At 43.4% G+C, this 14,819-nt stretch overlaps 1 protein-coding gene across 2 annotated transcripts in view; it reads right to left on the reverse strand.

Annotated features, from left to right (window-relative positions):
* Positions 1–552: 552 nt before the first annotated feature.
* The window catches only part of tcf7l1b (transcription factor 7 like 1b), a 32,698-nt gene continuing 18,431 nt past the window's right edge, over positions 553–14,819 (reverse strand). Inside the window, exons 4-12 of one of the 2 annotated variants that reach the window (XM_061728854.1) lie at positions 12,330–12,413; positions 5,569–5,704; positions 5,135–5,237; positions 4,595–4,678; positions 2,769–2,912; positions 2,504–2,663; positions 2,309–2,416; positions 2,055–2,106; positions 553–1,448 (exon numbers count right to left, since the gene is read on the reverse strand). In XM_061728854.1, the coding sequence (XP_061584838.1) occupies positions 952–1,448; positions 2,055–2,106; positions 2,309–2,416; positions 2,504–2,663; positions 2,769–2,912; positions 4,595–4,678; positions 5,135–5,237; positions 5,569–5,704; positions 12,330–12,413 (1,368 nt within the window). In that variant the 3' untranslated portion in view covers positions 553–951. Of the gene's footprint in view, positions 1,449–2,054; positions 2,107–2,308; positions 2,417–2,503; positions 2,667–2,768; positions 2,913–4,594; positions 4,679–5,134; positions 5,238–5,568; positions 5,705–12,329; positions 12,414–14,819 lie in introns of both variants that reach the window. The other variant, XM_061728853.1, reaches the window with a different exon arrangement.

Consider the following 14,819-nt stretch of genomic DNA (forward strand, 5'->3'; position numbering starts at 1 on the left):
GAATAAAGATGTAGTAAAAGTGGAAAAGAAACAGGGAACCCAAGCAGGGTTCTCTGCGCTGGGACGGGGCTGACCTGCTTTTTTGTCATTGTTATGGGATGCTGTACTCCAAGACGGAGCAGATGTCTATAATTTTTTTATTTCTATTTACTTTGGGGTTGAAATTTTCTTACGCTGGTTCAGACGCTTGTTTTCCAGAGTGGTTAGCCCAAATCTTCTTTATTAAACATTAAAGGCCTCACCACCATCAGTCGGGCTCTTACGAAGATGTTATTAAATGTGAACCACAGCACAATGTTAGCACAGAATGATGACAAGTATGCACGCGGTTGGTGTGCGTGTTTTAAAATGAAGCTGCTCATTAAAGCTCCACCTGGACAATGCTGTCATCAGTTCGATATGTGCTGAGATCAATAATATCAGAAAAACCCTGACCACATAATCTTGTTCAAGAATAATTTCATAAAAATCAGAAAAAAATGGGCACTAAAAACTTGAAAGGACAGACAGAGACATTTGCTTTAAGAAACAATTTTGAAATTTTATTTAACATGTCAAAGAAGGGGCACACACTTGTGAATTGAAAAAGGGGTTGCAATTATCGGCCAGGACTAGGACTTGAACTTCATACTAACCTGAATTAGGTTTTGGCTAAAAAGAAAACGTCTTTTTTGTTTCTTTTTTTGCTTTTATAAAGAAACTTTATGTACATTGGTTCTTTTATACAAGAGGTTCATTGGATAAATGCATCAAAAAGAACCCAGTTCTGCAGTAAACTTTACAAAAAATACATTTTGCTTTTTTATTGAGAGATGTAGAAAAGGAGGCAGTCAAATATTGACCAATAATATTTCTTCCTTTTCAGTATTTAGAAAAAAAGATGTTCTAATACCTATTTTAAAGAAAAGCAATATACAGCACAATAAATGAGAGACAACTGCCTTTGCAGGTTTATTCGGTTGGTTTGGTGACCAAAGAGAGGGGCTGTGACTGGAACAGGGAATGGTGGGAGTGAAGGGCTGCCTGATGGAACGGGGAAGTGGGGGAGAGCATGGAGGGGTGCAGAGAGGTGAAGGGGATTGGCCGGGTCAGGATGGGTGTGTTCGGCTGGCTACCTGAAGTGCCAGTGGGGACAGAGATGCTGGGCTGGGAGGAGATGGAGGTGGAAGAGGAGGTGGAGGAAGAGGAGGAAGAGGAGGAGGATGTAGATCCAGAGGCTTTCCCGGCCAGGGAGAAGTGGTGGTGCATCCGTCCCTCCGGTTTGGTGGTGAGCGATAACGGCTGGGCCTGTTCGGAGTGCGTGGCAGCGGGAGCAGCGGGGGAAGCCAAGGCAGCGGAGGGGGTGGCCGGGGAGTCCAGCATGCTTCCGTGAGATGACGCAGGGCTGTCACACATCTTCTCCGAGGGCAGGTACTGCACGCACTGCTTCTTATTCCTGATTGAGAAGTCTGAGAGAGGACAGAGGAGAAACAAGGCAGGATTATTATGGATCTGCTGCAATCTTCACATCTTGGTAACAAATCCTACAATGCTGCAGCTGACAGAAGTGGATGACTGACTAAAAAATAAATAAAAAAAATGAGCATGAGTAAGAGTTTTAAAATATGATGTTTTTCTCATCAGCTTGAAATCACATCACAATGGGCGGGGTTAAACTGGGTGTTATGGCAAGTTTAAATGATATGCGGTATGTATGATCCAAAAAACCGACATGACACATAATATACATTAAAATGTGCACTGAGGAGTGAAAGGCTCTTTATTTAATTGACAGCAGTGATTTGGCTGCACCACCACAGACATACCTGCCACTATTAGCACTGAACCTCATAAGCTGCTTGACAAAAGTGTAAAAGCAGGAAACAAACGTTAGTAAGTAGTAGAGAAGGAAAGAATTCACATGAAATAAAATGAACAGCATCACGGGGCCGTTTCAGGTTATACTTGAGATATGTAAGACTAATAAATCTCTTGCAGTCAGTCTTTTCTTTATTCTAAATTGTGAAGCAAAAAAAAACAAAAATATAGACAGTCAGGAAGAAAAGGTCTCTTACCCTCTGGTTTTGAGTCTGGTTTATTCTCTCTCTTCCTCTTTTTCCGCTTTCCCTTCACACATAAAACAATGCAGTTAAAAACAGTTCATAGTGGAAGTGAACCAGCAATTTCAGTTCATGAGATCAAAGGTGCAGCTACTATAAATGACCCATATAGTCTTAGCTGGTAGAAGCTTATGGGAAATAAGCTGCTTTATTAAATTCTTCTGTTCACTGATGCAAGAGCTGAGACTGGAAAAGTAAGTATCACTCACGTAGTTATCCCGTGCTGACCATCCGGGATAGAGCTGGGAGTGGAGTTGCCTCTCTTTTCTGGCCAGCTCGTAGTATTTGGCCTGCTCCTCTCTTGACAGAGAATGCCACTGTGGATTAAGCCAAAGTACTATTAAAAACACGCACACACAAATATAGTACTAAACTAGCCAGCAGGTCTGGTCTCTGCTTCTTACCCGTCTTCCAAGGATCTGGTTAATTGCAGCGCTCTCTTTCAGAGTGCATTCTGCCACCACTTTGGCTCTCATCTCCTTCATATACAGCATGAAAGCATTCAGCGGCTTTTTGATATGAGGCTTCTTGTCCTCTTCTTTCTTACTGGGAACAGGGGACTTCCTGCTAATCCAAAAACATTAAAAAGGTGACATCAGTAATGTGTGAGGAGTTACATTTTTGCAAGAGCAGAAGCACGTTTTTGACAGATTTAATAATTGTCCTTACGCATGCATGGAGGGGCTGATGTGGTCACTGCTGGGCTCCTGCTTGATGGCTGGGGAGACAATGGCAGGATGGGGAATGCCTGTCTGGTGGAGGCCGTGCGGAGGAGGGCTCACCATGTGAGGGGAGAAACGGCTGGACACTAAGCTGCAAGGGCGAAAGCAGGCAACAGTCAGGGTTTAACAGAGAGCCTCTGTCAACTCCACAAGAAAAGGTTCGGCTCATTTGGCACATCGTTGCCCTGCCTTCCCCTCCGGGTGCAATCCACTTTGCCTACCACCTCTGTCTAGACTAAATTCATACACACAGAGTGTACCGTGCTTTGCTTTTTGTTCAAATAAAGACTTTTTCAAAAGCTCCTTTATTCGCCAACAGCTGAAGAAAAGTGGAGTGTGGAGTTACCATGGTGACAGCATGGCCCTGATACCTGAAACCTCTCTCCTTACCACGTTCCAGACCACGGAAAAACTACTGACAGCCGTACACACAGAACACCTTTATAAAGTGTCTTTCTCAATGTCCAGTCGTTAGGACAAAGGACCATTGTGAGGGACAAAGGGGGGAAATTAAGCTCTGGACTTCTGCATCACAAACTTGACTTGATGTTAATTACCGGTTTAAATGTTTTAACACGCGAGTCTGTCATGAGACAAAAAGTGCAATACAATATGTTCTGCCTTATAATTCACTTAGTAAAGAAAACGACCCAAAGCTGAGCCATGTGCAGATATTTGACAACAACAATGAGGTCCAGTTCATAAATCAGCACACGCACGAGAGAGTTTAAACCTGTTTGAACTCTTTCCCCAACGTTCACGTTTACTTAATAATTAACACTTAGTAAACAAGGAGGTGTCATATAATTCCCTTGATAATAAACCTTACCAGATATCTTTGTAAGACTCTGCCTATTACCCTGAAATTAACTTCATAATTACTTCAGGCTGCTCTAAATGGCGGAGTGTACTCAAGCTCCAGAATAGGAAACTATTTTTTCCTTTAATCCATACAGTTATTCTAACTTTTAACGATTCTCAATGATATCTTATAAATGATGACAAAATTCTTACTACGTCCCGCAGATTCTTGTAAGCGGTGACGAGCAGTACATGTAACACATTCACCTGGATACAAACTTCCAGGAGGTACGATCTGATTGTTGTGAATTCATCTAAGGGTGTAGCTACACAAACTATTGATCAGAAACCCCTCTGAATATTTCATCTCATACTAACACCGGAAGGCTCGTTACAAATCTTTCCAATTTTGACAGAGAGTCAGAGAGTTTAGTCTGATGGGACGTGTGGGTTCAGATAAGCTTTGATTTGTCCTAATCGATTCTCAGCCCTTTCATCTCTGTGCTACTGGTGTGTGTGTGTGTGTGTTGGAGATGCTCAGAACAGCAGCCTGACCAGAAAAGTTTAGCTCTAAGAGAGAAAAAGAGAGAGCCGTGCTGAATGCCAATAATGTGTTGGCTCTCCTTAAGAAGCTGAGCTGTCTTTCAAAGACTTGCATCCCTTTGTAGTCCCGTCGCAAGTGCCTGCTCCTGATCCGACAATGTTTGGTACAAGTCAAGCATGTTATTTAACTTAGTTTTTGATGCTAAACTTATGTGGTTGAAACATCATCTTCACTTCTACACAGCTCATACTCAAACCATAACACAATGGGAACAATGGAAGTTTAAGGCTGCGTGACGGTCATTTATTTTGTTACATTCTGGCAAAGAGGGGAGTGGAAATGTGATTACAGCATGTCATAGAAAACAGCGCATACTAGACGTCTCCCCTTGGGAAGGTGGGGGGTGTTGCCGAACACGATCCACTCACCTGGACATGGATGCATTCATGGCCAGGGCTGGATAGGGGTGACGGAATCCCCCCGGAGGGATGGAGTACATGTGCTGGCCCTGCCTGGGAGACGGAGGAAGACAAGAGTGAGCGAAAGCCTCAGTGTGAAGCAGATCAAACACAGCTGACAGCTAACCCACCAGCACTAATCCTCCCCTCATTAACTCAAATCCCCCCCTTGTGGAACAGATCCGTTACAATTGATTAGCAGACCCATAGAAAAACCCATAAATGTTCAGAAAATCCTGCTGGTAAACTCAAATGTTTTCATTTTGTTATATTTACGATATGGTGCACCTGCACTTACACAAAACTAGCATTAAGGTTACAGACATAGCGAAGAGGTTCTGTGTTCATTCCAGCTCTAGTTTAATTGCTGATGCTTTCCTAAACCATATCTCTTTTCTGGTAGCCAAGAAAACACAGTTATTCAGCAAATCCACTGATTTATCCTATTTTTTTGAAAAGCGATGATAATTTGTGACAAAGTGCTGACAGCTGATAATAGGACAAACTTACTGCGGCATGAGCCAGCTCAGGGGGTGTGCGATGGAGCCCACAGGACCGGGAGACAGAGGGTAGTATGGCGAGAGCTCTGACGGGTGAGGCGTCCGAGGAATACCTGCAGGACAGAAAAAAAAGCATTTTAACACATTCTTTTTTTTTAAATGTAACACTTCTGTGTGCACTTTGATGACTTAATCAAAAACGCTTTATAATATGGAAAAAGAAAAGCAAAAACAAAATCTCCACAGACGCTCTCCTTTCTACGCTATCCTGACCGTTCTTAATTTCACCAGAGAGCTTGAACCCCGGTTACAGTGGATGTTTCAACATACTTGCTCCACCAATACAAAACTAGACTTTTTAAGAATATAAAAGCGTGCAAAGTAGAATATTAGTTCCAGTGTTTACAGCGATGTCAATTGATATCCATCAGCCAGGGGCTTTACCTGTCTTTGGGTCAAGGATCTCAGGCGAGAGGTGCGACGGTGGCGTCCCGGGGGAGAAGTGTTCATTGCTGTAGGTGATGAGAGGCGTCAGCGGGTGGACGTGGTGGGCATGCTGTACCACGGGGACTTTGTTGGACTAAAGAGAAGACAGAGTGCTGGAGGTGAGCAACAAGTGTTTGACATGTAAACATCCATGCAGAGCTGCTTTCTCCGATGTCATACTTGGCCGTCAATACATCAAATCTATGACATGCGCAGCTGTAACAAACAAAAGAAATGCGTGGAGGGAAAGAAAAGGCCATCATTTGTGAAAGCTCTCCTTGGTAAACATCACAGTTTATGCGTGTGACCAGCCCTGTGATGCAGCAGTCTGGACCAGAACCAAGAAGCTTTTAAAAGCCTTGCAGACACATGCCAGGATCATTACGGTCATTTAGTTGAGGGAAGAGAACTGTTTGTTCATTCCAAAAAAGAAAAACAACAGCGCCACAGATCCCTGAGCTGCATGTGCAAACCTCAAACAAGCACATTTGGGCTAAGGTAAACTGGATACCCATAAACATGTGGAGACATTATCTCCCACTCCGTCTGTCTACACACGTGACTTAAATTGAAAAGCCGACTAAAAATGCAACATAACACATGAAGTGGTGGAGAGAGCAGACAACATGAAGCTGAAACTCCCTTTTATTTGCTGAGTGTGTGTGTGTGTCCCTGTTCAGATCTGAGCAGCGCTACGACGGGGATGATGAAGAAAATAATAATCACCAGCGTCTCTACTTTCATTAGGCAGCGCTCAGGCTAGCAGTCATTTCCCCTGGCTGCCTGGCTGAATAGAGCACTTGTTGGCTCGACTTGTCACATGGGAGGGTCAAGGGGTGGGAGGGGAGAAAGGAGTCTTGTTCCTCCAGGCTAACCTTTCTTCAATATCCTTCCCCACCCCCTTCTCAACCTCTGTCTCTTCCCAACGTGGTCTGCTGGGGAACAAGGTTTGCATTGAGTCTTCTGTACTCTCTTGCTTCACGCTGCTCAGAATTGTTCCAAATTTGAGCTTTTTTCTTTTCCCCCCCCTGCTACTTTTTTTTTTTTTTTTGTCAAACGAAGGTCCAACTTTTTTTTGTCCTTTTAAATTTTAAAGCAAATGAGTGAGGGCAGAGCGGGGAAAAATATTTACTGCTGTTAAACATGGCTATATTAAGATCCCTTTGCTCAGGACATTCTTGGTTTCTGCAGACTTTTGAGCGTAGAGAAAAAAAATAGATACGCACATTTAACACAACACAGAAAAAAGCTTTGATAAAAAAAAAGTCCACGGCAGAAAGAGTGTTGACTTACTGGGGTAAAATCCCAGGCCCCACATGTCATGTATATTTGAATTGTGCTTTGTTGTTCTACTTCATGTACAATATGCCTGATTTTCCCTGATATTGTGAGGCTTGTTTGAGACCTCTAGACCAGGGTGCCAACATGGTTTGGGAAGCAGTTCAGTGAGAATTTGAAATGATGCCTATTAATCATTCATATCCTGGAATACATGAATCGTCCGCTCTAAACCAAAGTTTCAAGCTACTAGTTCAACTCCACACTGCCTTTCAGCTGAGAAAATGCAGGGGGGACTTTTTTTTATTTTTTATTTTATTTTCATATGTTTTTTGATCAAATCAAGTCATTATGAAATGAATTAAAATGAATTAAGCATTCCAGGACCCTGAGAACCTGACATGTGGATTCGTAGTGGGGAAAAAACTCGACTTACGGCTGCAAAAACGAATGCATCAATGCCTTCTTTGACTTGGTTTATGTGTAGAGGTAATATTCCTCCAGCCCATGACAGCGTCATATGTCTGGGTTTCACGATCCACAAGCAAAGTGTAATCAGAAAACCACAAGGAACATGAGCCATGTTTTAAATATAAACATCTATGTGATAGAGCGGATACCAGATGATATCTACGCCAACGGACAGAAATCATGCTTTTTGCGTAGATGTGCTTGTTTGGTCCAGGTATGCAGCGGTGTATAGCTCTCAGCAAGCAAGTAAAAACACCCAGAGTTGGTCGTGGAGTTATTTGACATAGAAACAGGAAGGTTTTAAAAAAGGAAAAAAAAAAAAAAAAAAAAAAAACTTGCAGAGAAAAGATGTCTGTCTCTTCAGAGGGTTTGAAGCTAAAAAGGCCGAGGTGGCAGTACCTTGCTTGGCTGTCCAACTTGGAACCAAGCTAAGAAAAGCACAGTCCTTGGTCAATGTGGGTGGAGGAGTGGATTTCATTCAAGCAAACATGTTTTTGGATCCTGCACATCTGAATTGAATTACTAGGCAAACACCCGATGGGGAAGAGAGCTTAGAACAAACTGAATAACCCCGCAGCTTTGTGTGTCTTTATGCTTGGTGATTCTGGGTGGGAGGCTCAGAGGCCTTTCAAAACTCCAGGAAAGACAGGGTGAAAAGAATGCCTGGCATGCTGAGAAATCCAAGCCTTGTTTGTCAACGCCAACAGGAAGCGGACGTGAGGGGAGACTGACCGTGTCATATGTCTTTAAAATCAACCGTTCCAAAAACCGTGCCATTCATCACGGACAACGTGGGCTTTACGTCTGGTCATCGCCTCTGAAGAGGTCAGTGGCATTATAATTCTAGGTTAGAATAATACTGTGGGGGGACAGCATCAGGTTACCGGAGTAAATATCCCCAGTGGTTTTTAAATAAATTAAAAGAGGTAGTAAAATCAGCACATAATATATTGACCCAAACATGGACAAATCTCACTGGGATCTAGTGCTAAATATTTATAAAAGACAAACATACAGGAACATTATTTATGGTAAATATATCACTTAAAACCAGTATCTTGTGTAATTTCAGCCATGAACTCATTCTGCATTACTAAATCTGAGTGTGTTCATCTCAAGAGTTTGACTGGAATCAAAGCTACGGTTCCGTGTTGCATTTTTGAAGAGGATCTCGTCTCTGCAGAGGCCCAGCAGGACTGCAGACCTCGGATCAGTATTCATTTCAGTCCTCCCAAAGCCTTTGATTTCGTGATGGATCCGGGGTGTTCAGTGCCTAATGCAAAATGAGCAAATCTCAGCGGACTCCCAGTCAAAGGTCTGTTTAAAGAATATAGGTCGAATTGGAGCGAATGTAACGCTATCACACTCACGCAGCATTTATTTAATACATATACTTAAAACTAATACAGCGCTAATAGTTGAATATTGCGCCAGATGAATCTGGTGAGATGAGGTTTTTGTGGAATGTCGGTCTAGACCTGGTCACTTCAATTCATTTAAACAATTCAGTGACTAAGTGACTTGTGACGCGCTGACAGGACCGGCTCCTTCGCTGCCCTGATTACTCTTAACGCTAATACAATATTTGAACAAAGAGGGCGATTCTTGTGCATCGTCAAGTGTAGATCAGCCCATATTTAAGCAGTGAGTGCACTATGTCAGACACTCGAGTCACTTTTATCTCATTAAAGTCAGAGTTACTTCTAATCAGGAATAACAGTATAAATCAGTGTAGCCTGTAATGAGACCCAGAATAGGTCTGATTGACAAATTACTGTCAGTGACTGAATGACCTTACGAGAGGGGAGTAAGCAGCCTTGACAACATTATCAGCTGAGTATTGAAGACTGTGGATTTGTGCATTGTGGAAGATGAGCAGAGTGACCATGAGGTCCGCTCCTCTCTGGTCCGGCGCGGTCACTACGGATGGTTCCACACACTGCATCACCTGGCCCTGAAGCACCTTGGGATATATTATTCATGGAGAAGCAGCCCACTAAACACAGAAGCTGATATTGGGAGGGTGGATGGGTCCTGCGTGTCTGTGAGCGCATGTGTATGCATACAAGTGTGCTTATGCACGGCCGGGGTGAGGTGCGATCTTTGAAAAATTCTACCCCTTTTCAACAGTCCTCCCAACCCACCGTCACTACAACCACCAAAAGCAATACCATCTGAATACTAAACAAATCTGTCTGTTGAATAATTGAGGCTCTCAGGCCGGAGCAGCTCAGATTAGCATACAGGCCTCATGGACCCAATCTGCACTGTGACAAGATGGTGTTTCCCCAGACCTTCTACATCCATCCTGTGCTCTGATTTCTAATTTACAACATCTTTCCTTGTTTTATCATTGCCAGAATTAGTTGAAATGCCTCACCAGCAGGATATGCACTGATCGTTGCATGCATACAAAGCACAATGAGAATATCATTCAAAAAAAAAAAAAAAACATATCATGAATTGCTAGCAGAGGAATTATTACCAATCTCTCAACAAACTGGCTGCAAAACCCTCACTAGCAATAAGCCATCATAAATAACGGATATGTGGGAAGAAGAAAAAGAAGAAAACTCAATGCATGTGCCTACAAGCAGGTCTCAACAGATAATCCAAGCCTTGCCAGTCCATCTTGGTGAAAATTCTGCTCAGCTGCAGGAGAACAGGTCAGCTTGAGGAGATCCCGCTGCCGTCTCCTCCTCGGGTCTCTTACCCTGGCTCCTCCTGGCCTACGGCAGTAATCCCTGGCCCCCAGTGTGTGCCCATCCGCTCCCCTTGCTCTCATTAGTGCAGTGTTGGGGCCTGGGGAGCCTGCAGGCCTGGGGAGCCAGCCTGCTGCTCCCCCTCCCACTCCCCTTCTCTCGCCTGGACTGGAGTAATGAGCACATAATCAGCCTGGCTCCCTGTCAATAGCAGCACACCAGAGGAGCATGTGGGCACCTGGCCCAGAGTCGGGGGGTAAGTGCACAGGGGGTGTTTCACTTTTTAGCCTCTGCGCCTAGTTTACGCCATATCCAGAATTAGAGCTTCCCATCCCACACGGCCTGACCCTCCAGCCACAAGTCACCGGATAAAGGAAAGCAACTTCCTCTTTTACTTCACACAATGAAAGCTGTAACACTTGCAGTGAACTTCCCCACCTTTCACGCTCCAATAATGCAAATGTTGTTCAATCTGAGACAGTTATATGAAACTCTGGATTTTTCTTGTGGTATTTTAAGAAATGTTATGTGACGTGTTTGATACTGGACTGCACATGTGTGCAAGTTTCAATGACCAGTATTTGGACTTTCATAGGTACAAATTATAAGGCTACTTTAGACCGCTCTGCACTTGCACAAAAGCATTTAATTCCACTCAACTGCAAGACAACCAACGCTCAGAACATCTTTTGAGTGTGAAAAACAGAAGGATTGGTCGTGTATAAGGCAGTTTTGGGACAAAACTTTCACCCAAAAACATTTTGATCTCGAGACTTCTACATTGTTTCCTTCTGTATTGAGTATTCTGCTTGGATGTGGTTCAGCAGGATTAAGGCTAAACGTCACCAGAGCAACATAATGAGTAGTAGCAGGTTCTGAAGGACAGAACAGAAACAAACCCACACAGACCTGAATCTGAGTCAATGCCTTAAGGTCTATCAATTTATTTCCTTTGAAATTTGAGCTGTTATTGATTTTTTCCCCCCTTTAACACGGATGATAACATTTCATAAGATGACATGCAGACTAAAATTACAATCAGCTCATAGAAACAAAACTGTGCTCAAGAGAAACTACAAAGGCTACTCATATTTCAGCGTGAGTGTTTTAATAAAATATCTTAATTGACGTCCACCGAGGCGGCGGAGGCGGTGGACGTCAATTAAGATATTTTACTAGTCAGTGCTGAATTCCCATGAACGAACTCCATCCCGCTCACAATTTCCCATTGACCGCTGTCAATGAAGACTTTGTCGTATGTATTGCTGCGACAGCAAAATCCAGTGAATCAAGCATAAATGCAATGGGTCCACGCAGTGAGGACATGTAAGGTGAAGGTGCTGTCACAATGACCCCTTTTTACTAAAGTGTAGCCACGGTGGTATTTTGCTCTGTATTAAAATAACTTCCTGAAGCAGACAACGCCCTGATACAATCGTGCAGGTGAGATGCCAGATAGATGTTCTGGGCTCAGCGTTATCTCGTGTTTTCAGTCCCAAACACACATCCCTCAGCGAAGCCACAAACCAAACAGGTCTGTTGAGGCCCCGCATTGTCTAACTGGAGTGAGACACCAGGATGACTAGTTCGCACCTGTGTGGGAAAGTTCAAGAATGGCAGGCTGCATCAAATTTGAGAGATTTATGGCGGGGGCTGAGTTACTGCGGTAAAGACAGACAGACTGCTCAGCAGCTGGTCTGCGGGTGCTGTGAGGGCTGCAGTCAGAAGCTCTGCATGGATGGATGGATGGGAACCAGTGGGTTTACATGCACACCATAACTTCATTATTGGGCATAACCATATTATGGTTATAGTCTGATTAAAGCATTTTGTATGTCTTGCAGTAAATGGATTTCCCCAATAAGTTTACATGATTCGTTTGATAATTGGGTTAATGTCCTGGAGGATGTTGACTGGAAGGAACATCTTGTAAGCGCCATAAATAAGGGCCTGTAAATGGTGGTGACAGTTATTTGGTGTGTTAAGTTTTTGTGTGGAAATTGTGTGCTATTTTACATCCCTCAAACAAGCAGTTCTTTTTCCTCAAACAATCTCTTGTTTATTACAATGTTTCCGGCACACGCACTAGTTCAAACCCGTACAAAGCAGCAGCCGTCGGCGTACACGTGTACTTCACGCAAGAATCCTGACGCCAAATTTTGCCTTAACCCCAGCACCGCTTGGTTGGCAGCGGTTTTTCAGTTTTAAAGGTCTGATTAGGACACAATGACATTTTTTGTCTGCTTTTGAGGATGTGTGTCTACTTACTAAATGCCCTGGTGTTGGTGAACGGGAGTCTTTTATTCCTGCAGAGCCGGGAACGTCCAAGAGGGGCCATTTCATCTGCAGATACTGTTGACGAGAAAAGAAAAAAAAGGCATTTTAACAAAACCAAACATGCACAGCAATGGAAGAATGGCTTGAAAAAACAAAAATGACAGGGTCACAAATCAGCCAGATGAGTGTATCCTTTCCTGGAGAAATGGTATGAATGGTGTGAAACCTGCAGAGATGTCCAGCTAACACCTGTACAAGACCCACATTGCTGCTGGAGTTAGACAGTGAATTCTGGCACAGGGGAGAGTACGAAGAGGGATGTGAGCACAACGGACTGGTGGGGGACTGTGAAATTGCCGTTTGTCAAGGAAAAACAAGAGGCCAGCTGTGGGAGCCCATCGCTGAGTGGGTGGGAAGAGACAGCTGGAAGGAAGCCCCTTCGACAGATCAGCAATGGACTGAGCTGCAGACGCGAAGCCCATTCCTGACTATCCGCCTCGAAGCATTTAGCCTTTTGACCCGAACAGAGCCCCTCCTCCTTCCACTATCACTATATTTCACACATGTGTGAAAATTATCATAAAGGGGCTGCGTGTTTGGCTGCTTTCCCTGTATTTAGTTACTTGTCGCAAAAATGTTTTACAACTCTTTGTCCAATCATTTCCTCGAGCTGATGGGCTATCAAACAAGAGCTATGTACTGTGGGTGAGAGTTTTTTTGTCATTTAGTACTACATTTTTTTTTCTTGTCGTCCTTCAGCATGAATTCAGAGTTCCTAGAGCACAGGCAACCATCTGTTTTATGAATCACTTTAAATACCGGATACATTAGCTTTTCATGCATGTGGATTTTTTTCTGTGGTACATTTTTAAATTAATTAATAATGTGTTTTATTGTAGACCACTTCTAGCATAGACATTAAAGTACCATTTTAGACCAGAATTGTATTCTGAGTTATACATTTTGCATCCTCCACTAAATACTGTCATTGTTATTTATGTAGCATTGCACGTAGGAATTCCTCTGCACAAACGGTTTAATGTCCACCCTCTGCAAACATCTGCTACATGGAAAAAAAAAAAAACAATAAAAAGTATTTGGAACGTGGAAAAAAAACTAGCAGTCAAACCCGTCTTCACAATATATGAAAAGCTCTGTCTTCTTTTCAGAAGCGCGCAGGATAAATGATGATGGACAAGAAAACTGCCATTCAGGTTTTGATTTTTTAAACTCCATTCGTCACTCAGAGTTTGTAAGGAGGAAGGAAGTTTGGGTGACTGTGGGTTAAAAATGGAAAAGACATTATGGCAGAAGGGGGAAAAGGGAGAGGAGGAAAAAAACTTTTTCAGGAATGAGTTTTTCGGAGCAGGCAGAGGGTATTGTTTCCTGACAGCTGGGGTCCAACACAGCACCGAGGCAGGGGGAAGGGGTCCCTTTTTTTCCTTCGAAAAGAGGGGGAATTCTTGGAGTTGACATCAGCCCTCTTCATTTTCACTATACTGCTCAAGGCTGAATCGTAGGTTCCAACTAATGGGCCCAAGTCCATACAACTGTCAGGAGGCAGTTGCTTTTAAAGACTGCTCGCTGCCTATTGAAACTTTGCTCTGCTGTGTGCATGGTGCCTAATGAATGCTACTCTCTGGAGGGAAAATCCAAAACAATGCAGTTTTCTCTGTCTAATCTATGTCAATCATGAGTCCTTCCACAAATTAAACAAGCGATATTGTGAGCGTTTGGTCCGCTCCGGCTGTGCCCACCCTGGCTCTCTCTGTCGATCCGTCCCTTATTTGACAGTTTCTGCCAGGACTGAGGAGCATGCCCCCAGGCACTTTTCTTTTTCTCTTCTTTTTTTTTCCATTCCCATCGTAGGACTTTGCTTTTCTTTTAATTGCCAGTGTGCCCCATGTAGCAAATGCTCACACAGCCCCTGGAACATCCAGCTAGGTAACAACAGCCGCACACTGTCACATTAGCTGCCGTCCAGACTCCAGGAACACACCACTCACCGGGACAGGAGAGGGGGAGGAGGGCGTCTGGATCCGTGAGTTGTTGCAGGAAGCAAAAAAAAGCTAGAATTGTGGGCTGCGCTGCTCAGCAAAAACTTTCTCAAGAGTTCCAGTGAAAAAATATAAACATAAAACAAGCATCGGGGAAAAAAAAGGAGAAAAAAAAAACCCAATAATAATGGATTACTTAAAGAGCAACACCAAGGCTTAAGTGATATTAGATGTTTGCAAAAGATTTGAAACCCAGATAACTAATTTCAACTCAATTGCGAGGCATGTAGTAATGCTTTACACATGCTCTTATCTTATTAGAAACAAATGCAGACATATGGTCAGGGCCCTCAGCAGTGCCTGTTTCAACACGGGACCTGGATACTAAATGGGCTCGGACGGAGAACTGAAAGAAACGAGAATCTAAAGTAAAGTTGAGCTGATCCATTTCTGCAGCTCTCTAATTGTCTTCCAGCTTTCCCTG

The sequence above is a fragment of the Cololabis saira genome, chromosome 9, assembly GCF_033807715.1.
Source record: "Cololabis saira isolate AMF1-May2022 chromosome 9, fColSai1.1, whole genome shotgun sequence".
NCBI lineage: Eukaryota > Metazoa > Chordata > Actinopteri > Beloniformes > Belonidae > Cololabis > Cololabis saira.